The sequence below is a fragment of the Cloeon dipterum genome, chromosome 2 (assembly GCF_949628265.1).
Source record: "Cloeon dipterum chromosome 2, ieCloDipt1.1, whole genome shotgun sequence".
In the NCBI taxonomy this organism is placed as follows: domain Eukaryota; kingdom Metazoa; phylum Arthropoda; class Insecta; order Ephemeroptera; family Baetidae; genus Cloeon; species Cloeon dipterum.
Window position 1 is genome coordinate 12,904,547 of NC_088787.1, and position 25,030 is coordinate 12,929,576.

The 25,030-nt window shown below is 39.1% G+C and overlaps 1 protein-coding gene across 1 annotated transcript; it reads right to left on the reverse strand.

Annotated features, from left to right (window-relative positions):
• Positions 1 to 12: 12 nt before the first annotated feature.
• On the reverse strand, positions 13 to 23,190 carry LOC135935426 (nucleoredoxin-like). Its single transcript, XM_065477717.1, has 7 exons — positions 22,785 to 23,190; positions 2,737 to 2,985; positions 2,310 to 2,410; positions 2,055 to 2,250; positions 1,513 to 1,603; positions 1,274 to 1,413; positions 13 to 888 (listed from the first exon to the last, which is right to left on the reverse strand). The coding sequence occupies exons 1-7, from the start codon at positions 23,088 to 23,090 to the stop codon at positions 637 to 639; spliced, it is 1,335 nt and encodes a 444-aa protein (XP_065333789.1). The 5' UTR covers positions 23,091 to 23,190; the 3' UTR covers positions 13 to 636.
• Between the last annotated feature and the right edge of the window lie 1,840 nt (positions 23,191 to 25,030).

Consider the following 25,030-nt stretch of genomic DNA (forward strand, 5'->3'; position numbering starts at 1 on the left):
GAAACAGATTGCTTAAGCAACAAAATTTTTTAAACGTTTATTTTGAAACAAATCGTCGATAAAAGCTGGATACAAAGTTTGATTACCAATTTTCCTTCTTCGCAATTTCTATTTTTATACAAGTAAAATCTTTTAAGTCACATGCATTGGATACAATTATTTTGGTTTTGTTGATGGTGAGTTTACGTGTGTACGTGTAGATCCGCAAATTCATCAAAATTCTAGACAAGATTTCTATTTGGACATGTAAAAGTTACACGAACTTTCGTCACAGTTGTCAGCTATTGCATTCATCTAGTTATATTAATTATTAATAATTAATGATCAATATATGTAGTTTAACGCCAATAATATAATTTTCAGAACTTAAATGTCAGCCAATCATCAGACTTTTCCATTTGATTTCATTACATACAAAATCCTGGCGTTTTGAGCAAGCGAACATTGTGGGGGAAATAAATAAAAATAAAATAAAACGGCTTTCAAAATAGGTGTAGAAAATTTTGTTTCGCTCCGAAATTTGTAAATGCTGAAAAAATGGCAGTTCAAAGGGGAAACCCGTGGCGATTCTCCTGCTCAAAGATTCACTGAAGACTAGGAAGGTGGGTGAATGTTCGTTTGTCCGCATTTTTCGTTCTATTTTCCCTCGGTGGCGGCACCAGCGGCGCTCTTCTCGATCACCAGCGACTCTTCTGTCTGCGCCGCCAGCTCTGTCCACTGCAGCTCGCCGCTCAGGTACTGGCCAACGAAGTGGCTCGTGCTCTCGCCATTCACCTCCACCCCCTCGCCCAGGGTGGCTACCCTCTGGTTAAACACCTCCAGCACCACTAGCAGCGGCACCCAGTCGTCCAGCCCAGCAAATTCTCGCACTGTGTCTGTCGTGTCCGACTGGAAAAAAAATCAGAATTTTGTTTTTGTGCCATATAGGTTGTTTCAAAAGTAAAGATTTTATTTTTAGTAAAGAATCTGACTTGAGGAATCTTATCGATTGGTTTGTTTTAAACTATTTGTCAGGTAATATATTTTTTATTTGATTTTTTGCTTGGTTTCAGTTTGAAAAACAATTTCTGTCTTTAATATTTAACCCTGTACTGTGCATAAAATAACAATAGATCTAATAAATGCCTCAAAAATTAAACAAGTTACAGCAGTGTTGATGATAATTTTAAAGAGACGCGAATTCATAGTTAATGCATATACTAAGATTTAGTTTTTTCTAGAACTAACAAAAATTTAGGAACACCAATGCTTGAAATAGAAAATTAAGACATACATCGCTTCCAATGAAGAATTGCAACTCGTTCTCCACCTCATCGTCAGCAGATTCTGATTTGTTTCCCCTCAACGAGTTCCAGTACTTCTGAGCCGTTGGCATTAAAGCACCTTCGGCAAACGTCAGCTCATCTTCACTTTCTGAAATTGAAAGTTGACGCATTCATAAACACGATGATCGTGAGAAGTGAACGTTAAGTTCACAGCCGTCAAGAAAGTTTTATTAACATGCTCACTCACCAACTAAGAAAATCACGGCCGGCCTGTCATGCATTCTCAACATGGTTCTCTCCGTTAGGGGGTAAATCCGTCGTTCGTGCCATGGAAAGTACTGAAAATTTATTTGAATAATTTTTATACTATGTTACAGAGACGCTTTATCAATCAACCAAATAAATTTAAAAACCCCCAGAGAAAAAGGGTTTTGTAATAATCCAGAATTTAACTTTGAGCCTTTACACACTCATTTTGTTTGCTTATTATGCTTATTAAACTCTATACTGAATAAATTAAATACATATTTCCTGGCAATATATACACACACATATATTGTTCCGTTTGAAAAAGTTTTGATGTATTCTTTTAAACTCTTTAAAAAATTATTTCGAAAAAAAACAAAGTCAAAATAACTTTTTTGTAAAAAGTTTTCTTAAAAATTATGATTTTTTTCCAATTAAACAAAAATTATAAACATTTAATTTAATTTACCATCTTGATGATACTGTCAGTTTTTAAGATTAAATGTGTGTAAGAATTACATCGTGTAACATCAATAAATTCACCTTTCCTAAGGGATCATCACAAACTTCCTGGCGTCCCTCGTCGGTGACGACCCTGTCATCAGGGTCGACCACCACCAGCGAAGGAATGCCCTGGACGTCGAAGGTGGCGGCCAGCTCCTTCCTCAGGTCGCCCAGCTCAAAGGGCACGGCCAGCCAGGGCATGGTGCAACGGTACTGCTCGAAGGAACTCTCGCTCCTGATGAGAAAAGGATTTTTTTTAATCACAATGGGTGGGCTGGCATTAATTTTTCTTGCCTATCTGAGCTGACAAAAATGACGTCAAACTGGTGTCCCTTGGCTCGAATCTTGTGATATGTCTCGACTAGCTGCGGGGTGAACGCCTTGCACGGAGGACACTGCGTGGCAAAAAGTGAATATATCAGCTCATACCTTATTCATGCCGTTTCCCATTCGACGGAAAAATTGTTTATTCATCGAAGGGGGAAAAATTATAAAGTATATACACTTCGTATGTCTGCATGCAACGAAATGCCACGAAAAGAATCTTTCGGGGTTTTTTAAGCGGTTTCAAAAGCCAAGGTTGTAAATTTGAAATGTCTCAAGAAAAGGCATTATATAAATTAAAAAAAATCCAGTTGATTAACCTTTTTTCAAAGCCTTTGTATGAATATTAATATAGCCACATTAGCCGAAAAAAGTATAATAGCATTAATTAGCTTACCCAGTTTGCGGAAAAGTAGAAACCCTTGTAGCCCTTGAGGTCGTGGTACCTCCTGGGTTTATCTTCGTTGCTGGACAGCTCGACGTCCTTGAGGGCTTCCTTTAGAGGCCTCGAGTGCCAGGGAAAGTTTTCCGGCTGCTGGGTCAGCTTTTCCCGCGCCGCTGAGGTGATTAGTCTAGTCGACGGCATTTCCAGCAACGCCAAACTCGGGGCGCTCCCTTTCACTCGCAGCCGCCGCAAAAGACGCATCTGCAACAACAATTTTTCTGGTCAAAACAACATCAACAAAATTTCTCTCCCAGATGGAATTTTGTGATTAATTTTTAACTCGGTAAATATTATTACCATTGAATTGGCCATAGATTGTCTTAAAAAATTGTTTTCCTTTCTTCACGCACCTAGTTTTGATAATTTTGGAGATAGTAATCAAAGCTATGTAGCTTGATTTAATCTGATTCCATCTAATTTTAGTCTGCATTTTTTCAATAATTAAACAAAGCAACATTCTTTTTCTTAGAATTACATTACAAATGTTTTTTCAGATGGTAAGATCGCCCTGATTTGTATTTCGTTTGCCACTGTGTTCATAATTAATTTAACTGTCCGCACTCACATTGATTTTGTGGCTGTTGAAAATAAAGTTGCTCTAAATTATGATCCAACTTTTTCAGTAAGTTTTAAACCATAATTATGTAAGTTAAAATTGCCCTAAATGTGAAATCATCATAGGTCTGCATAGGTCCACAGGAATAAATGAACGAAACTTCTTTGAATAGCTGAATAATTTTATAAATGTAGAATAGTATACCCATATAAGCAACGACTTCCAATTTTTCAAGCTTTTAAACTATATATATAGTTGCCTGAATAAAATTACGAAATTTACCTTTAACTCACACTTCTATGAGACCTTGAATAAAAATAAAATTTAGACTTAATGAATTCACTCTCGAGGGCAACATCTCCACCGAATTTCATCAAGATCTGAAGACCACTTGCCAAAGAGGGTGTCATTTTATTTAGATCCTTCCTCGTAAAATTTTGATAAGGTCACAGCTCCATTTTAGCGGATCAACAAAAGTTGATTACAAATTTTTGCAAGCAACACGCAGTTATTAAAGTTTTATTATATCTTCCTTTTGCGTGGCAACAAAGAAAGTTTCTCCTTATAAAACAAATATACATTCATTGTTTAGTGTCTTTTTCTGCAAAACGCAGGAATGTTCACCCCACGCTTAGAGGAGTCCGGAGGGCGGGAAAAATCGATGGCAGCAAAAAGAGAGCGCATTAAATGCATCGTGTACAAATTGCCCCGAGCGGAGGAAATAAACCGGCGGCGAAGAATTCACGCTGAATCTGCCGCTTTTTGTTTGTCTTGGGTTGCAAAGTGCGAATTTTAGCACAGCTGCGCAAACAGCTCAATAAAAGCGCACGCAGGCGGCGCGAACGGTGCTATAGTTTGCAAACAGATACCCAACTCTGCTCTCCACCACTTTTGCAGAGGACGGTCTTGCCTCAAAGTCATTATCATTTAGCAACTGGAAAAACAAGAAAAGAGAAAAAGCAAAATTTTTGGGGAAATTTGCTGGAAAAGTCTAATTTTGTTTGCGATTTTTTATTTGAAGCAGCTTGAGCAAAAGAGACAAATGTTTTTTAACACATTTTTGCAAATTTCGAAATAAGGCAGGAGCATCATCGAACTTTCTCCTTGTTAGTTTTGAATAAATATTTTTTGACGTTTGGCCTTGCTGCCTGAAAATAAAACTGCGATTAAAATAATGGCCTCTTGAACTTAAAGCAGAAAAATGTACGCTACATTTTGAGTTCTAAATTTCCGCTCTAAAAATTCCACAATAGGAGCGTGACACATTTTTCCCAGACCTGTATCGATCCAACCCTTTTTCCCTGCTCTTTCTACGAAGAATTCTCGCTCAAAAGACACAGTGAGATGGCATTTTTATTAAGGTGGTTTGTTGATGGCGAGGTAAGCCTTGTTAAGGGATGAAAAACGAGCACAGCGATTATGTGCCGAGCCGCTGCAATTAGGCGTGATGGAGCAATTTAGCCCTCGGGCTTTTCGGACACGCGCATTTCCACCTGCGTAATCTCGACGCGCCTGAGGGAATTGCCACAATTCAAATTAAAAAGCTCGTTGAGCGGCAGCCCTTAGGCTCTGTGCAAGGGAGTAATTCAGCAGAGTGTATATTACAGGATTTTTATATGATTTTTTCGCATTTAATACATAACGATGAAAACCAGAGCACAGATGGCAGGCTTTACAAATTTTACTGCTTTTCAAACTAGTTCAGTTAGTAGCTAAGATGTATTACATTTTGGACGTGTAATGGAGAGCATCGCATCATTTTAAAGGACACTTAAGCAATTAATAAAAAAGTATATATTTTAAAAAATTTTAATAAATTATTTGCGTTATTTTAAATATTAATTAGAGGTCTCGGCCGCGAGACTTAAAGCGGCGGCTGACGGGACTGACAATTATTTTAAACGTGAAGTTTGATAGTGCTTAGTGGCCCGAAAGGCGGCAAGGCATTTTTTCTCCTGCATTTCTTAATTTTTGACCCTTTTTTCACCGGTGGCTGGCGTGCGGCTGGCTGAGACCTCTAGTAAATAATAAATGTTTTTAAAACATATTTTTTTTCAAACAGCATTGATTTATGTTTGCAAACATTGCCTCCTATTCCTAAAAACAAGAACACCACTACTTTTGTAGTGCATCCTTCGATTCCGGCGGCTGGAGGTGGAACTGGCCACCCCGCACCCTCTCTAAAGTCTAAAGAGGGCAGTTGGCGGTGTTGGATGCTCGCTGTTCCGCAGCGCGAGCCCTTCTTAAGGGATCAGAAAGCAAAAGTTTGTTTCGCCCCGAAATTGCAGCCGCGCGATCCGAGGGTTGCTCGCTCGGGGTGGCTCTAAACGGCGCAGCGGCGGCGGCTGCGGAGGCAGCACTTGGGTGGCGGGCCAACTTATGGGGGTTAAAATTGCCACCGGAATAAATTGCATTCTGGAAAAGCAAGTGCGCGTGCCGGGGGGTGGGAGTGAGCCAGCGGATTCGTGTGTTTGTGTGCGAGTGCGGCGAGGGTTGCGTATGTTCACTTTTACACCCACACATGTATGTGTGTGTATAGGTGCATTGGGTAAGGAATTGCGACTGTGCGCCCCTAGTTCGGTGCGAAACAAAATCCTCTGGGGTGTATTAAAACTGGCCCTGCCTGTGTCGATATATAGACTGGCGTAATTTATTGCCGCCAGACTTGTGCCCTTCGGCCGTGAGTGGAAATTGGAAAAAAAGGAAACGAGTTTCCAATTTTTTGACGTTGGAAAGGCAAGTTTGTGCGCAGAAAGAAAATCACGCCTTCCAGGGAATTTAATTTTTAAAAGTAGCAAAATTTTAGAAATGTCTGTGTATGTTTTGAGTGTTTTTTTTTGTTTGCATCAGGATGGGCAACTAAGTAAATATCGGAAGAAACATATTAACTTTAAAATGCAGCCAGCTATTTCAGCCCCTCAGCAGTATACCATACCACAAGAGTCAACATTGCATAAAGGATTCTGAATCACCAACCGTTGATGACGATCCTCTGATCTCATTTTGATGAGCAAAATCAAAGAGAGAAAGAGTGATGAAATTTTGTAAATATCCGCTACTTTTATTTCCTATGCGACAAAAAAATCACGAGGCCAAAAATCCAACCTTTATTTTGAAGCTATTTCTCAGAGTGAAATAAAATCTTGAGCCTCCTACAAAAGAGAGTAAATTTTGTTCGTTTAAGTGGAATATTTATTTGTTTGCTCTTTTTTCGGTGCAAAATATAAATTTAAATAGAAACTACTGCATGTCCAATGGCAGGCAAAAAAGTTTGAACAGGGACAAAAATTTGTCATGTTCGTCTCTTAAGTTCATTTGTGGCCGGCACAAAAAGCTTTTCAGCCTGAATCAATTTGCTAGCGTGCGTGCAAGCTTCTTATTATGTATGATAATGTTTATTTCTTTTTCCACTCAGAACACACAATCCGCCTTTCTTTCCAGGGTGGAGTCTGTTGTTACTAACTTTGCTCCTTAAGAGTCTCTCAAATGCGCTGCTCCTTTTCCCTGTTGCGGCCAACATCGGCTTAAAGAAAAACTGACTTTGTCTTTTCTCTTTTCCTACGAACGTTAAGTAATTAAAGTAAAAATCAATCCGGTGCGATTTTAAAGAGAACTTTTATTGACGTATTCAAATTAGTACCCTGTTATCATTCACCATAATTGTATAAAAATACTTCGAATTTCGTTGAATTAAGTGATGTATTAATTGGAAGATAATATTTGCATGATTGTGTTTGACTCCGTGCTTTTTAAAGTGATATATGATACAGCGTAATTCAGGAAAAGCATTTTTGCTTTCATACTGTTAAATTTTACCCTTTAAAAATTAAGAACATTTGAGGTCGAGCTTGAATTTTCTCAGATTGCCGTTGCAAATAATTTCCAGAGAAATGATTTTCAAACGATATGCACACTGAAAATCGCGATGAGAGAAATTGGAATCATCCACAAGAGAATGGCAATACCGTTTCATATTCAGAGAAAGTCGGAAAAATCTGAAAAATCTAGATTTTAACTTAATTCAATAATTTCACATTGGTGAGTTAAATTGATGCTAGATTCAATGAATATTTGATTAAATCCAACATTTCACAAGGTATTACAGTTTAGTTTTTGCTACTCCTTATTCTGGTAGTACTAAAGCTATATTTTTTGTATGGGGGAAATTTTAAAATATGAATAAATCCCTCGATATCGAGTGTTTTGTGATTGCAGAAACTTGTTAACCATATTCCACTGTGATGAAAAATCAAAACACTCTCCCTCTTACAGCATTTCAAGAGGTCTGCCTCATTTATTCAAAAAGGAACCCTCCCCGATTGCACAATTTTGGCCGCGAGGAGGGACTTCTACCGCGCCAGCAAAGTTTCGTGTTAAAAGCAGGGCGAAAATTTTAATATTCCGTCGCGGAGGCCTCTTTTCAGCGCGTCGCGAGGCAAAAGTGAACGAGCGAGGAGCGAGCGAGCGCGTCTTCCTTCCTTTCCCGGTGGCCGCTGTTTGCATGCGCAGAGCGATAAAGCCAGCTCCGCGTAAGAAAAATATTGCACGTCGTCCTCCCCCGGTCGTTTTTGTTCGGAATTAATGAGATTCACGGGACGCAGGGGCGGATCCGCCGCCGCACAGGTGCATACGCATGTCGTACTCTCACTTGCGTTCGCCTGCGTACACAGACGTGCGGGGCTAATTGAAAATAATGGAGCCTATGCGCGATACGAAGGCAAGCAAAGAGGGTGCTTTTGTAAGCTATGCTACACGGCCTGTCATGCACAGAGAACGGAACTTCATTACGGCCTCCGACGCACGGATATTTGCCTGCTGATTCACCTCGCTTTGTCTGCGATGCCTGCGCAAACTATTCTGGTTAGCTTTGTACTGGGTCCCGTAAAATATAATTTAAAAATGTATTTAAAAGGGTTTTTTACCATTAATGGCAAGCAAAGAGCTTCAATCGCGTTTATCAAATTAAAAACGTTTTCCAGACCCAAACCAAATGAAAATTTCTCACATTTTGCCTTAAAAGACGATAATTTTTTTAACTCCTGCTCCCAATTAATACCGCCGAGCGAATAACATGGAACATGGGGCCCGAGTGGCCGCATCAGAGGAGCTTGGGCCGAGGTCTTTTTATTGAAACGCCAGACATTTGCCCCTAAAGCCGTTGGAAAGGTGCGAAAACCAGCAAGTGGCGCATCCTACCAGCCCGTTTAGCTATTTAAGCATTTCGAGTCACTAAATTAACCACCTTTTGCCATCTCTGACATTGGGCAGCCAGTGTTACGATCCCCGAACTGCTCAAATACTTCCCATTTGCTTTGATACTCCGGATACTCCTTAAAATGCTTTAACAATGCGAGCCAACAGGCTGGATGCGAGTATAATACTGAAGATTAATCTGGAAAAGAGTTCCGACTGCCAAAAGTAAGTATTTAGAGACACCGCTTGTCTAAAAAAATTTCTCACTATTAGATCGAGAAATCGAATTTCACGGGGAGATTGTTTTATTTTATACTTAATGCTGCATTCATTAAAATATGACGAATTTCAGTAATATTCTGCAAATGTATTTCGCACATGTTCAAGATTCTTCACATCTGCCGTATCTTTAGATTTGTCAATTTCTGAAATATATCATTTCCTTTTTAATGATTTTGCTGAGAGAGATCATTCAGCTTTGATGGTTAACGGCAAGAAACAACTGCCTTTGAATGGGAAAATTGTAATGCTAATGCAAACTCGCCAAGAACAACATGATAGGTCCAAAGCGAAACAGACAGACAGTGAAGCACCCTCCGCAGTTGCCAATTTTGTCTGACATCGGCGATTTTTCTTCAAAGTTGGTAGATATTTTCTGATATAGAGCATTTTATTTATCGTTGGATAGCAATTTGAAGACCAAATGCTATCTGAAAAACTCAATTCAAAACGTTTTTGCTACATGACTGTAGAGTTTTAACGATAAAACTAATCGCTCACAAAGAAAATTTGATACTATTTTTTATTATTTTCGTTCCTCAGAAATAATTTGTATCCAGCATCACAGGAAAAGGTCTGATTTTCGTGTGTGTCATATGCATCTTTAACAAAAATTTCAGATTTTCGCACCTGCGTGTGAGTTTCGCAACAATTTCCCTCTTCTGTCCCTCTGTCGCCCCTTTGCCCGTGCCTGGCATTAATTGCTCTGCACTCACTCTGCCGCTCTGTTTCTCCGTTTCGCTGGGGGCACTTGACATTGTAATGCACCTGCGGGGACGAGGGGCTGCCGCGTGCGAGTGCGATATAAATTTCGCGCCGGTTGCCATGGCAACGACGGGCCCGAAAGGAGCAGCCGCCCCATTCAATGCAGATTACGCTTAATTAGAGAACTACGCCAACACGACACGCTCGGCGCATAATGTGGGTACTATGTACTCTGCCCTCTCATCGGTTCCAGGCTCATACTCGTCGCATATGGATCGCTTTGCGCAACACATTTGTTTACACGGTTTATTAATTATATCGCACCAACGTGTTTGCTCGCAATGTTAAACTGATTAAAAAGCTAAGAACAACAAAAATAGAGCAAATGGGGAGCGAAAAGATCTATTTTTAAGTTCTTATTCTCAAGTATTTCCACTGTAAAAACGAGATGTAATTTTAGATAAAGTTATGCAAATAGTTGAAAAAGACACTTCTATTTAACAAAAGGGAACACTTAAGGTTAGACGATTTAACGAAACCAATTGATTCGTGAAGCCTTTCCTAATATGAGCCAAGTACAGTGGTGGAAAATTTTCATTTTGATGGTTATAGTGATTTTTAGAGATTTTTAGAAAATGCCCTAAATTCACAATTGATTTAAAAAAATACAGTTTTTACGCAATTCAGCTGAAATTTTGCTTGCACACTTTTTTCAATAGCCCAAATTGATTAGAGTGTTGGTAAACTACATCCAAAGCACAAAGTAGACACGAATGGATAAAAAAATATTTTCAGCTTTCGAGAAATAATGGAGATCGCTTTTTTGCCAACGCACCAAGCATATTTTTATTTAATATCCGTCCGTTCTGCAATTATTTATTATTTTTTGCTACATTTTTTCCAAAAATAGAAAAATCATTTCGGGAATTCATTCCCTGTATGAAGTTTGCGTGATTGAAATTGCAAAACAATGTGTTAATTTTAAAAACAAATAATAGCTCAATAGTTTTTCCAAGAGCAATAAGTTTCTCCCTGTATAATTTCTAAAAATGGATCTTGAATTTTTTAACAAGACTGGTAATTTTAAAATAAAATAAAATGCTGTGTCCTTATTCCAATACAACTTTCTTCTGTTCAAAGATAATATCTATTAGACAGCGTTGCTGGTTAAATTCTGAATTAATAAAATAAACTACAACATAAAAATTCCACCCAGTTTTTGTCTCAAATAAGAAAATAAGTCCGAGTTCGAAGCAAAATCAAGTTGGTCTGTTTGCTATTAGAATGGAATTCCTTCTTTAATTCCAAAGACCGACCTGACCGAAGTCAATCGACTTTTATCAAAATGTCCCAGCCCCTTCTAAGCTTATTTAATTAAAAATAATTCAATGTATTTCCACTCTTGAAAACAATTCCCACAATCACGCCAGTTTCATGTCTGTATAATAAATTTCAACAGTTCGTGTGACAAAAACTCCCCAGGGAGTAAATTCTAGACTGATATTGTGTACGCTACGCACCGCACCTTAACAGTAAGATCTGGAGTCCAATTTTGTGGGGTGCCTCCCGTGGACGCCGAATTAAAAAGAATCACGCACCGTGAGCGCATGCATTAATTAGAGTTCGTGACGAGGTGCCATAAGCCGCGGTGTTGCTGCCGTTGCTGGCCGGGCCCAGGTGAGAACCAACTCTCAAGATCTCGACGGGCAAAGACGCTGGCGCAAAGCCGAGTTCAAAGGAAAAGTGCGGCGCTCGTGATTTCTTTCTCGAGACGCCGCAACAATGGGCCACAAAGGAAATCCGCGCGCGCCAAGAGCGAAACGGCCGAGTTTCGCGCGATAAACCGTGCTGCTCGCGCCCAGAAATTCGCATGCTGCTTCTTTCGCTCTTTCACACGCACAAAGGGCCGCGGGATTAGCACCGGAGATGAAAAAGAAGAAGGAACAAGGGAAGGAAAGAGTGGCAGGCTTATTTTTATTACGCGCCCGCTGCCGCCATGCAGATTTGCATTTTTTTATGTGGGGTCGCTGCGCAAAAATTAGTTCCGCTTTGTGACGTTCACCCTAGTCGGCAGCAAATTCTGGCATTAAAATTGTTTTTATTGTGCCGCAAAGTGGGGAATTTCCTTTGTGGTATCAATTAGGTCTTGGAGAAAATTGTGTTGCGAGATTATTGATAAAACAAAAACGTTACAGTTAGTTGTTCCAATGTTTGGTGAAAAAGAAAAGTATCGTTATTTTTCCCACGATTGCACATCGTGATTAGACAAAGGTCTGGTCAATCGGTTTTCCGCCTGTTTTTGCTATTTGTTACGTCACTTATATCCTAAAATCTATTGTTTGACTAAATGTCATTTTTGCTCAAAATAAAAATAAGCACGTATATTCAGTCGGAATGCAGCTAAAGTAGTAGAAATCACGGGTTTTATTTTCCATTACTTCTTTTATTATACTAAATTGTTCCTGAAGATATTGAAAAAAGCAAAACGCTCTTCACTATTTGTTTAAGAAAATTCGCCGTAAATCCTCAAATTTTCATTAAAAGTTATTAAAATCTTTAACAAATGTTAACTGATGCAATTTTTAGAATAGATTTAAGAGAGGGGAAAATATTGCCAAGTCAAGAATTTTTTACTTAATCCCAATTTCCTGTGCCTTAATAACGCAAAAAATCAGACCATTCAGGAACATAGTTCATAATTCAAGAATCTCTGACATAAGAAACGTCTGTATTTAATGATTTTAACTCAAAACTTGGGGGGGGGGTCCAAAAATCGATATTCGTGTTTAATTCTGTTCCATGTCAAGCTTAAAACGAATACAATATGTAAATGCAAATTCACGTGCATCTTTACAGACATGTTATTTAATACATCAACTCTTTGCAAAAAGGTAAGAACTGCAATTTCTATAAATTCCAACGACTTTGAGAATATGGCTCGAAAAGGAGTCAGCTTTCATCAATGAAACACAGTTTTAGGAATCAATTTCCTGTGTAAATCGGCAAATGCGTCGTGACAGGAATGGATTCGCATTCACAAAAAGAGCAATCGCAAAGTCTGTCAAGAAAACACTTAAGCAACGGCCCCGGAGTAGCAGAGCGCGCCTGTCAGAGGGCGAAAGCCTTTCTCGCTCGCATGCAGCTGGCAAAACAAGATGCCATAGCCAGAAAGAGCTCAAACGCGCACACCATCCATCAGGCAAGCAGTCAGTCAGTCAGTGTGCGCGAAAAAGGGCGGAAATCGAGCCGGCCCAGCGACCTACCGAGCCGAAGCAGGGTGTACGCGACGCGACTGCTGATTTTCAGGGGCGAAAAACACCCCCGGTGCACGCACACACACGCTGATCGATACTCGTCCTCTGCATCAACGCAGACGGACCGACCGAACCACCGGCCAACCCCCCTTTTGTACTCCAATTTAGATTTTTGCACACTCCGCGAGTGAGTGAATCAGACAAACACACCGGAGGAACGCTCTTTTCGCATTCGCATCCCTGATCTGGAGGAAAATCAATTTCTGGCTCTTCTTCTCCACCCTTCTTGTTTTATGCTGATGCTTACTCTAGAGAATGTTGAGCAGGAGTTCTTACATCTAAAAATGTTGAGAAAGGAATTCCAACTTGAAATTCAAATTGTATGGAGGTCTCAGCCAGCCGCGCTGTGTTGCGCCAGCCGGCGAATTTCGGGTCACGTGGGCAGCCGCCAGCCGCCGTGAGTGTGGTTAAGCTGCGCCAGCCACGCCAGCCACCGGAGAAAAAGGGTCAAAAATTAAAAAGCGCCGGAGAAAAATGTAGTCTGGCCCTTGGGGCATTTGAGCACTATCAAAATTCACGTTTAAAATATTGTCAGCCGCACCAGCCGTTGGTGAAAATGGCTAACCGCCGCCGGGCAAAAATTCGGCTAAACCGGTCCCGCCAGCCGCCGCCTTAAATCTCGCGGCTGAGACCACTAAAATTATTCCATTGGAATATCTCTTTTTACTATCGATTCGCCTTCGAGAATTTTCATTCAACTCAATAGAATATGCTTCATTTTTAGCCAGATTTTTTAATATGCAATATTCATTTCTTTTTATTGTTTCTATACGACTGCTTTGGGCAGCTGGCCAAAACGGTTATTGTCTGTATGGTATTTGGATTTATTGCAATGAAAGTTTAATTTTTTCAATCACTTTATTTAAACACAAGTTATGTGAAACAAATTTTACAATAATAATTTGGGTCAGTCATTTAGCTGGTAATTTTACAGCTTGAGTCAAACTCATCTGATTTTTATCACAGCTCAGGAAATGATAAAATATAATTCATAAATTTGTTAAAAAAATTTAACATATTTGTTACTACGACCAATGAAAGTTTAAAAAATATGTTTTAATGTAACATCAAGCTATTAAATTTTGAGCATTTAAACTTCCATTAGCTCATATATGTATTTTATTTCCGCTTTGGAAAAGATAGTATCACACAAATTTCATGTTTATCTCTGACGCCAAAGAGTGCATTAAAATTCGTGCTGCCGTTTATTCTGGATTTTAAATTGAAACATTTTAGCTCTCTTAAAATAAAGGCCGTTTTATAGCAATTTTATAAAAAGTGGCTCTACTCAGTCCCTTATCAACTTCTAGAATTTTTAAATTGGAATAAATATCTAGTCTAAAATTCAGAATCTATTACACTCGTCATTGCATTAATGGCATGCACTTAGACCTAATTTGCTGCTTTTCATACGCAATTTTCTCCGGTAAAACAATTAATCAAATTGTAATATCGCTATGTTCTCGTAGCAGGTATAATAATAAATTTTCGCAATTAATAATGGAATGAATAGGTAATTGAGTTGATTAAAGAGACCGGCCAGGAAAATATTAATCACCTTGCTAAAAAGAGACATCACAAAATGAATAAAAATCTTCAATCGCAATAATAATACTTATTTTTGTAGAGCCATTCGCAAATTTGCATGATAAAAAGACACAATTGTCTGGCTCTTCCGCCGGTCACAAACAAAATGCTAATTCGGAGTGCTATGCTGCCAATAACGAAAATGCAATTTGTTCCGCGGCACTTGCTTTTTATGGAAATTCGATACACGAGTTGGCGCTGAGCAGAGCAGATCTGCCGAATCCGACTGACTGTGAGCTGCTTACACAAAAGTGTGCGCCGAGACGGAGAGTTGCAGATTGGGCGAGGGGGCAAAAATTCGCTGCTCGCGCCGCTCTTCCGCACACAACACACACTCACGAGGGTGGAATGAGAAGGCACGGCCGAGGAAGAAAGTCGCAAAGCATTCTGGCCGCACGGTCAATATTTCCGGACGACGCGCAGTGATAAAAAACGAAAAACGACGCTCCAAGTTTTCTTGCACGGCGGCCGCAGGTAAAATTTATGGTATGGCTGCGATCATCTCTTTTCTTCCCGCAGAGATGGAATCGAAAAGACGAGCGAGCCAACTCTGCAGAAAAGTTTTTCCTCATTCGATTTTATTGCAGGGGAAACTTTCATCTCAATGATTAATTCGCATTGTTTGAGCTCTTTACTGGATTAATTTAAAGCGGAAACGAACTGAACAAATTGCTTTTCACGCAAAGTCCTTTGAAAACAAAATGCCATTATATAGGTCCTACTTCAGTCTCTCAAGCTAATGAGAGGAAAGCTTCGCAGTTTGTCAGATTCTCGTGCTGGCTTGAATTTCGTTTTTAATGCGAAGTGATGTTGCTAATTAAATTGCATCCATTCTTACACCAGCCCATTATTGATTGATGAATTATTTTGATTATTTAATAAACTGTAAGTTTCTAATGAGTGCGTTCCGGAATTTTTGGAAAAAAATCGTCAGTAAAAACGCTGCGATTTTCGCCTGTTTGGGAAACATGAAATTAGCTCATTATTGATTCGAAATCGACTTCCAGTTTAATTTTCATCATGGTTATTGTTCTTATTCTGGACATACCACCTCCAAACAACTCCCAAACACAAGCAAATATACCAAATCAACTTGCTCAACGTCGGTTTTACGCGATTCCATGCTTCGAGGGGGTGAAAACAGGAGTGAGAGGGAGTACGGGGATGTGTTGATAGCCCAAAAACACAACGCAATCCTTTTTTTCAAGACTGTTATCCTCATACGTCTAGTATTTTGTGCATGCGTGTGTTGGGAAAAAATAATTAAAATTAAAGCTGCGAGCGTCACACATCATAATAATTATCTAATTTATATCAATTAAATTGATTCAGGAGGCGTGGAGGTGACACGAGGAAAAAAATAAACACACAAACAAGGCAAGCAAAGCAAGCACACAAACCACGCATGCACGCACGAACAAATAATTTGACAGAATGGCGTTTTCAAATAAAGCGACGCTCGAGGCGGACGGAGAAATTATTAGATCGGGCGGTGCCGTGCGCCTCTGTCTGTTTATTTTGATAAAGAGCCTTCGAACATGTGCGCCGGCAGATAGATTTAAACAAGGGCAGCTTTAGTTTGCTCCCCGTCAATAAGCCAGCCAGCCACTCGACCCCGACGCGAACACAGGCAGAGGCGCCCACACGGAAGCCACAAATTGGATGAATACACCAACACACACGGCACACTCTCACCATTTTCCTCACAATTTTGTGAATTTGTGCACACCACAGTAGAAATAATACATGTATGATATATATATATATATATATTACTTTGCAGAATTAACAATGATCAATTTAATTAATTGTCCGTTTGAAAGACGATGTCATCTAAATTTACCGGCTAGTTGAAGACGAAATTTAGTGTTGGCTATCTTATTCGTACTAAAAGTAATGGAATCGAGGTATCACAAAACATTTGAGCAAATAATATACTATTTTGCAAAATATTATTTTTTTGCAATGGCCAATTAAAAATTTTTTAGATTTTAAAAAAGTTAAATAAAAGATTAAATTTATTTTTTTGCTGTTATTACATAAGTTATTCTTAAGTTACGCTTAACGAAAAAAATCTCAAAATGTTTATTTTTTCAAATGAACTAGATCGGGATGATTTTCAAATAAAAACACAAAACTATAACATTTCTGTTACTGTGTTACTCAATAAAATATTAATACAAACAAATAAATTAATTGAATTGAATAAACACATCAACAAACCGTAAGAAAAAAAATAAATGATATATTTTAAAAGTAAGGAAAGTAAGTAAAGGCAAAAAATATGAAAAATTGATTAACTATTAACTATTTGGTTTATCAAAACTGCAGGTTCAAACCATAATAGAACTGCTGAGCATCAAACATGTGAGTCAAACCATATTTTTTTCTGGAGAACGGTTTCCATCCGTCCCGCCTTAAAAGAATTTGCTTTTCCGTGACGCCCGTGATCAAGGGCGTCGTTTTGATACGATTTTATTTGAAAAAAGCGCAATTTCAGAGATTGCTTGGCGTCGGAAACGCGATCCTTTGTCTCTCGGCCTGTCGAACTGGGCACTTTCATTTCTGTCAGCACTCTCGAATATGAGCGCCGTCCCTCGACACCGGATCGCAGACGTTCGCCAGGCACGGCGCACGTTACGGAGAGAGAGAGAGAGAGAGAGAGAGAGAGAGAGAGAGAGAGAGAGAGAGGAGAGAGAGAGAGAGAGAGAGAGAGAGAGAGAGAGAGAGAGAGAGAGAGAGAGAGAGAGAGAGAGAGAGAGAGATGTATGCTCATGAACGAATGGCGATGATGAGCACCCAAGTAATGTGCACACGCGGCTTACGTCACCGCTGGAATGCTTTTAGCACCTGACTTTTCCCACTTTCGGCGCGCCCAGGCCGTAATTTTCACCATTCCTCGACGCCCAGAGCCCAGACACGGCAATTATTACATTACAAGCGACTTATTCTGACCGCGCCTCCCTTCCATTGTGTTCAAATTGGTCCGAGTTGGGCAAAGGAGAATTATTTTAAAAAGTTTCAATTGTGTGCTCCACATTTTTTGTAAGCCGACGACGTTTAATGAACAACGATCTCTGTAATTAGATATTCGAGTAATACAAAAGGACGATTAAATTTTGAGTTTTAAGAAAAATTGTTATTTTTGTGGGAAATTTTTTATTTAGAATGTAATTTTGAATTAAAATTTGTTAAAGAAATGAGGGACACACTGATTTTACACATTTCAAGTTAAAACATTGTGTGCTTTCCAACACACAATGTGCAGGAAAATCGAACAATTCAATCAAATACAGGACTAATGCTAAATTTAAGATAATTGGACTTGGACTTAAAATAAGCTCATTGAATCCTCTAAAAGGGACCCCAGTATGGTTGAAACCTCTACTATGGCTAATCAAAATCAGAAGTAACCTTTCTGCGTTAAAATATTGTCAGCCACGCCAGCCGCAGCCGTCGGGCAAAAATTCGGCTAAGCCGACCCGCCAGCCGCCGCCTTAAATCTCACGGCTGATGAGACCTCTGAAAAAACCCTTTTGCGGGGGCAGGAACTCGTGCTGGTCCTTTTCTTGACTGGGTTGCCTCTATTGAGGCCCGTGCGTCCATTGGATGTTTTTGGGACGCGTTTTTGCGAGGTGTTCGCTTATCAGGGGGTAGCCCACCTCGAAAGAGATGAACCGATCGAAAACGTCATTCTCTGTCTCTTTTTCAAGTCAAAATCCTGCGTTATCAGTAGTTTACAGCTCCTTTAAGCCTTCCTGCTCCGATGATTGCGTTACATTTTAATATAATCCTACCCCTGTTTATTGCCCCGATAAAAATGAATGTAAGCCGTGTTGTATTTTTATGTATTTGAGAGAGCCGCTCGCAGGAACGTTCTAGGAGACCCACTCTTTACCAAGTATTTCAATCCTAATGAGTGAGTTAAAATATAAGATTAAATTAATTACTCCTATCAGCGTGTACGCTTGAGAGCGGGAGAGATAAAACATCATACACGGCAAGAGGCGCCATTCGCGAGATTGCACTCGCACGTTGAGCACAATGAAAACGGGCACGCTGCGTCGCTGCGTGGGAATGAGATCTGCATCTTTCCATCGGCTTTTCCCACCCACCCAGGTGAGCGAACGAGCACAATTGGACTACCGACTTGGGACTTGAGGGAGATAAACATTGCCCTCGTCTCTCGCTCCCTAACTCCGTTACTATGGCAAACACAAAAAGGGTTCAACCAAGCGAATTTTCTGCTTGCACCAAACTGCAATTACAGAAATTACATCAATGCATTTGAATAAGCCTTTTGAGTTTCGAATCGAGCGTCACTTGAACTGGAACGCCGACATTACTTTTGTCAGCGAAGTTTTCAGCACATTTTAATTGCTGAGACGAAGTAGAAAAAACGACCTGTCCTCGAAGTTAAAAAAGGTTTTTATTATAATTATTATTTATATCTGCTAGCTTTGACCAAGTCTGCTAATTCAATCTTAGAAAAATCTAAATCACGTAAGGTTTAATTTAACAAAAGAGCTTAAGAAATAATGCAGAAATATGCATTTAATTTTCCGATAAAGTTTTGGATTTTAAGCTCATTTCGATTGTTTTTATATAATAAACTGTAATTAAATTGAACAATAGGTAATGATTGAATCTCTTAAAACGATTGAAAAAGTATTTCTAGGTTGACCATATAGAATAATCTTCATTTTGAACCACACATATAATTTAGAAGAATCGGAAAATTAAAAAATGCTCATATTAAGATACATTAAAGTTGCTTTTACAAAAACCCTTATCACAATGTTCCTTAAACAATCTTCCAGGAAAAATTGTTTCTTGAATTTATACTATAACGATTATAAAAATGTAACGAATTGTAAAAAATGCCAGTGATTTCTGCACTCCACAAGAATTGACCGAGAAGCTTTAGATTAAATGAGAAAAATTGGACGAGTGTTGATTTGACCATAGCACCCTAAACTGTTAATATTTTCCCAATCCTACAAATTGTCCATTCAATAATAGGAAATTTTGAATGTCTTAATTTTAGAGGTCTCAGCCAGCCGCGCTGCGCCGCGCCAGGTCACGTGGGTAGCCGCCAGCCGCCGACGGAAAAGTGTCAAAAATTAAAAAGTGCAGGAGAAAAAAGTACTATCAAACTTCACGTTTGAAATGTTGTCAGCTGCGCCAGCCGCCGGTGAAAATGGCCAGCCACCGAGCAAAAATTCCCGGCTATGCCGAGACCTCTACTTATTTTCAATTTCATTTAATCTCTGCACATGTGTGTAAATCTTTTTCTTGGCTCAGAAATTTTAAACTAAGTAAGCCGCATTTGCCTGAAATTCTAAATCTCAATAGTATTCATTTAAAATTGTTTTAATGAGAGATATAAACCTTAAAATAAAAATAACGTCCTGCGTTTTGAAAAGCGAGTTTTTATCCCGTCGGAAAAGCTTTCCTTCCCTCGAAAGCAAGCAGAAAAGCTGACTCCTCTCGTCATAATTTATCCATATCGTTTTTTTTCCAAGATAGCATCTCGCAGGAGGAAGCTGCTGCTACTCTATCACTGCGTGCGCGGATCATTTTTAATCTCCAAGATGCAGCGTGAGTTTTCAGACGACCTGAATCGATTTTCTAGCAAACTATTTAAACAGGAGCGCGGTGCCGACGAGAGAGCATCTCTTTCTCCATAGCAGTGGCAGCAGTAGCAGCCTCGGCGAGAATTTTAATTTGAGCACGATCAATTTCACCCGTGTGAAAAATTAATGCATCCACATCATCGGGCCCAGAGCAGCAGCCGCTCGGTCGTGGCGGCTCATGAAATATGCACCGAGCGACAACAACCGAATCAACGACCTCTCCATCTCCAGCAGCACTCGCGAGAAACGTACATATACACAATGCGCAGCACGACTACCGCCTCCCGCTTGGTCGCGAATTTTTCACCTCACGTACTCTAGCAAAAAGAGCCCTGATCCGACCAATCAACAAAAAACACTCACTGACAAAATTAGAATTAGAATCGAACAGATTTAGAATTGTTTGTAGCAAAAAAGCTGGAAATTTGTGTCATGCCTTTGTAAATTACACTCTTCGCAATTTACACCAGAATTCATTCTTTACTAAAAACAATTAGACAAAATATGCATTTTTCTAGTTTTACGGGACAATTTTGGTACACTTTGAAATGTGAAACCTCTCAGTATCTCATCTCATCTTTAATTTGGCTGACTTAGTTTGTATGTTTCAACTTATTTCAAAATCTTACCTGTACATATCCCGGATTAATGGAGAAAACATTATTTTGAATTGAAAAAATAAGATGTGGGCTTTGAATTTATCTCGCAGAGCCCAATCGAGCTAACACCAAATTTGATTCCTAGGTCAAGGTGAAAAGTTACCACTGTTAATTTTGGGCATTAATTAAAAAGCTCAAGATTTTTGGACAGTGTTTTTTCTACTACAACAGCCGTGTTTGTTTAACTTCCGTTCTCGATCATCTCTCAATATCATAAGAATTTAAATTAAATTATGAATTTTCACTTTTGTCAAAATAAGCATTTTAATGAAAATAATTAAACCCTGATTATTGTAATTTTTTATTAGTTTATTTGGGTGGCTGAGGGGTTTACAGGAGCTGCGTGTATTTAGAATTAAATTGGTCTTTATTCGAGGCACTGCGAGAGTGACAGGACTACGCGAACGCAGAACCTTGAGGAGGTTAGAGCACAACCAGAATTTCCTGTTGGTAACCAGCAGCGTCTACGAAATTCGCACAAAAAGCAAGCGAATCCAGGCAAGCCGGCATGCAAACAATGTTGAGAGAGCAGTCCCTTTGACAGCCGCAAAAGAGAAGAAATATTCGAGTACGAGCTAATGTGAGTAGAATGAGAGTGTCTCTGCTATCTTGCTTTGTTGGCAGTTTTCTTCTCTTTTATGTCCATTCCAGGGCAAGGGCAAGGTGTTTTTTTACGTCTCACCGCCGAAAGCCGCGAACGTTGGTGCTTTTTCGTCTGTGGCGAAATCGATACTTCTTCTTCTTCTCCTTGTTCTTTTGGCAAATTTTCGCATAAATCTCGACCGCGTGCGAGATTAATCTAATGTGCCTGCTGCTCGGCAGTAAAAGCTTTCCAGAGCTATTCATAAATTCCGTCAAGTGCGCCGTAAAATTACGATTATGACGCGGCCTGTAAATTTGTAATTCATAATGCTCACCGTGCGCTGAGGAAATCATACGTCAAACTTGACTTCAAATTTTTAAGATTCCACAAAACAAGTAGCTAAAATTCGTTGCAAATTACGTCAATTATGCCCACATGTACAGAATAAAATACAAAAATTTAATTCTAGCGTTACCTCAAACGGTAAAATGTGTTTTGGCAAATATCAAGGTTAGAAAAAACTATTGTTTATGATCAAATATGAGCTTTCCTGTTCTGGACTGGAATTCTTTAACTAATAAGGAAACACGTTATTTGTTTTCAGTGTTGTAATAATTGGGATGCGAGTTTTCGCGAGTTGCTCCCTATCAGGAAGAGAGTAACTAGTAAAAAATAGTTTGAGCAATATCAGATTAAGTTAAAAAGCAAGCAAAATAATTATAAAAACCAAAAGTAATATTAGAAAAAAATCAAGAGTAATCTGAGAGTAAAATATTTACTATAAAGTCCCCTTATTGCCACAAAATTTGTTTTTTTTGCGTGAAATAATGATAAAATTCAATACAAGACAATAATTTGTTTCTAAACTTTTCTCCCAAAATTCCAGCGCTTGAGCACATATTTTCTTGGCAGATTTCGATTCCTCTCGTCCAACAGCATATATGAAACCTTTTATGGAAACCCTTTGTTTTGAAATAAAATCAGATTTCAAGTAAGGAGACAGTCCTCACCATTTGAAAAGCATAATAATGCTAACTTTGCAGCCATTTTTCTCAAAAATTTAGATCAATTTTGGTTTCAACTGAATCCCTAGGGATGAGTTTGTGCGTTGGCAACAAGGAGTTTCAAGGCTTTTGCAGCATCAATCCTCTTTAAGTGATAAGTGGAGTGACTTAGTTCTTTGGGTCAATAATTGTAAAAATGGGGAAACAAAAGGCAAAAACGCTACAATCACATGATTTAGACGATCGTCTAATTTTTCTGAACTTCAAATCATTAATTGAGCACGATTAATCACTTAAACCAAACTTAAAATCGTATAAAATTAACTGAATTTGTCATAAAAACCAGTCTAAAAAAGATGACCATTTCCTGAATAAAAAACGTGTTTTTTCACAGCCCTATCTAACCAGCTTACAACTTATTTTTTGTAATAAAATGCAGTAATCTAATTTTGCTTTCAATTAAACTCAAGAGTGGTTCAATTACCTTTTTGTGAGAGGCAGTCCTTGGCAGGGCGGGCCAGGGCAGGTCGCGGACGCTGTCGAGGAAGGGCTGCTCGTCCTCCTCGATGGACAGCACGAGCACGTGCAGCTTTTGCGGCGCGTCGGCGGCCGCGTTGGCGCAGAAATCGCTGAGCGCCAGGGTGAACTCGTCGCACTGCTGCGCGCACACGACGTACACGCCAAGCACGTAGGCGGCCGCCTCCGGGGGCAGCACGTCCCCCAGTGGGGCGGCCGTGTCGCCGCCGGCCAGCAGCACGTCCGAGGTGCCGAGCAGCCGCTTCAAAGCCATGGCGCGCGAACGCACGTGTCGGGGGCGGCTGGGCTGGCTGGTCGCGGGCCGTGCGCGCCTCCGGGCCTCCGTCCACACACTGCTCACTGCTCATTGCCGTGCAGCCCGCGCTGCTCCAGCGCTTCGCACACCTCCCGACCGCCCTGCCGCCGCTGCTTGCGAGACGGCGCCCTCTGCCGCTCCACACTCGCTCGTGCTTTTCGCACTGAAGATCAGATTTGCATGACTACAATCATTAGATTTAATCGTTTTTTTTTTTTTTTTGTTATTATTACTATTATAATCCGTTTTGCAGTTGAAAGAGGATTGATGATGCGAAATCCTAGAAAATCCTTGTTGCCAACGCACGAGATCTCATCCCTTAGGCTTCAGTTGAAGCCAAAATTGACCGAAGCATGTATGGCATTGTAAATTTTTGAGAAAAGTGACATGCATTTCAAATGGTGAGAACGGTCTCCTTATTTGAAATCCTATTTTATTTCACAGCAAAGAGTTTCCCTAAAATGTTTCAAACACTGTTGGATAAATCTTGATGAGAGGAATCGAAATCTGCCAAAAAAAAATGTGCCAAGCGATGTAAATTTTGGAGAAAATGTGAAAATTTTACTGTATCAGGGTCCTTTATATTATAATTTATTATTGTATAAAACAAAATTTATTTTGGTCAATTAAAAAATTTCAATTTTCGCGCTGTATCGATCGATCCACTTTAAGTATGGATCTGAACTGAAATAATGGTAACAGTTCTAGCTTTGCCTAAAATACACTCATACACTCTAAAAATTGTAAATTGGATTTCCCAGGCAGCCCTTAAAATTTCGGAGAAAATCGGCTCGACAAGGGTCAGCGGCAAGCAATTTCTTCCTATAGAAAATCGTGTTTTACTTTACCAGAAGGGAAATTTATCTTTTAATTCGTACACCTACACCCTTGGATAGATTGCGTCGAGAGGAATCGAAATCAAGCGAACAAATAATTGAGAAACCGTTTTATTTTTCAAGGAATAAGGCAAAACCCAATATTCAATTGCTTCTCGGTCCTAATTTGATTATTTTACATCGTAGTAGCCAATTTCCATAAAAAAAACTAATAAATTTAATGGCCCATTTGCTAGAGCGAAAATTAAAATTATTGTTAGTTATGGTGTCATGATCGACTGTAAGGTAAAAGGGATCTACTTTTAAGTACTCATAGATACGAACAAATATTGTTTTTAACAAAACATTTTTCCTTTTTCGATCGAATGTGCTTAATTAGAATGTTTTTAAAAGCATTATATATATTATTTACAGATAGAAAGAGGAAATAAAAATTGGTTTTAGAGGAAGTCAAGATTTCATATGGACCCTACTTATATTTAATGCGTATATTATCTTAAAATACTGTATCTCAGAAATCGTTGTTTTAAAAAATGGTTTTAGAAAATACGTCGTAATTAGTTCTGAAAACATAATTTTCATCCCAGCTTAACTCATTATACTACAGTTTTGAGTTTCTTTTGAGTGTTTATTTTATTTTTTAACATTCTATTCTATATATTGCTTTTGAAATTATTCATTTTTAAATCGAAAGGAATACTTATAAAAAATGGAGCCAATAGTTGCCACATTTTTTACGATATATTTTTGGAAAAGATTATTCCCCGTTCCCTGTCATTCTTATCAAAATATATATGAATATATTATTTTCTCTAACTTAGGTTCATTCTAGCGATTGCTGGATAAGTTTAGAAAATGTCTACTATTGTTATAGATTTTGTAATTTCTCATATCGTTTTGTGTTGCTCGAGAATGCGAGTATAAATTCAAATTTATTTTGATAAGTTGTCAGTGGCCATTTCGAAGTTTGCATCTGGCTTCAACTGTCATTTCTTAAAACTTAAAAGTTTGAATTCTGATAGAAAGAAAACTTCGCTACGAAAAACTACAAATAAAAACTCT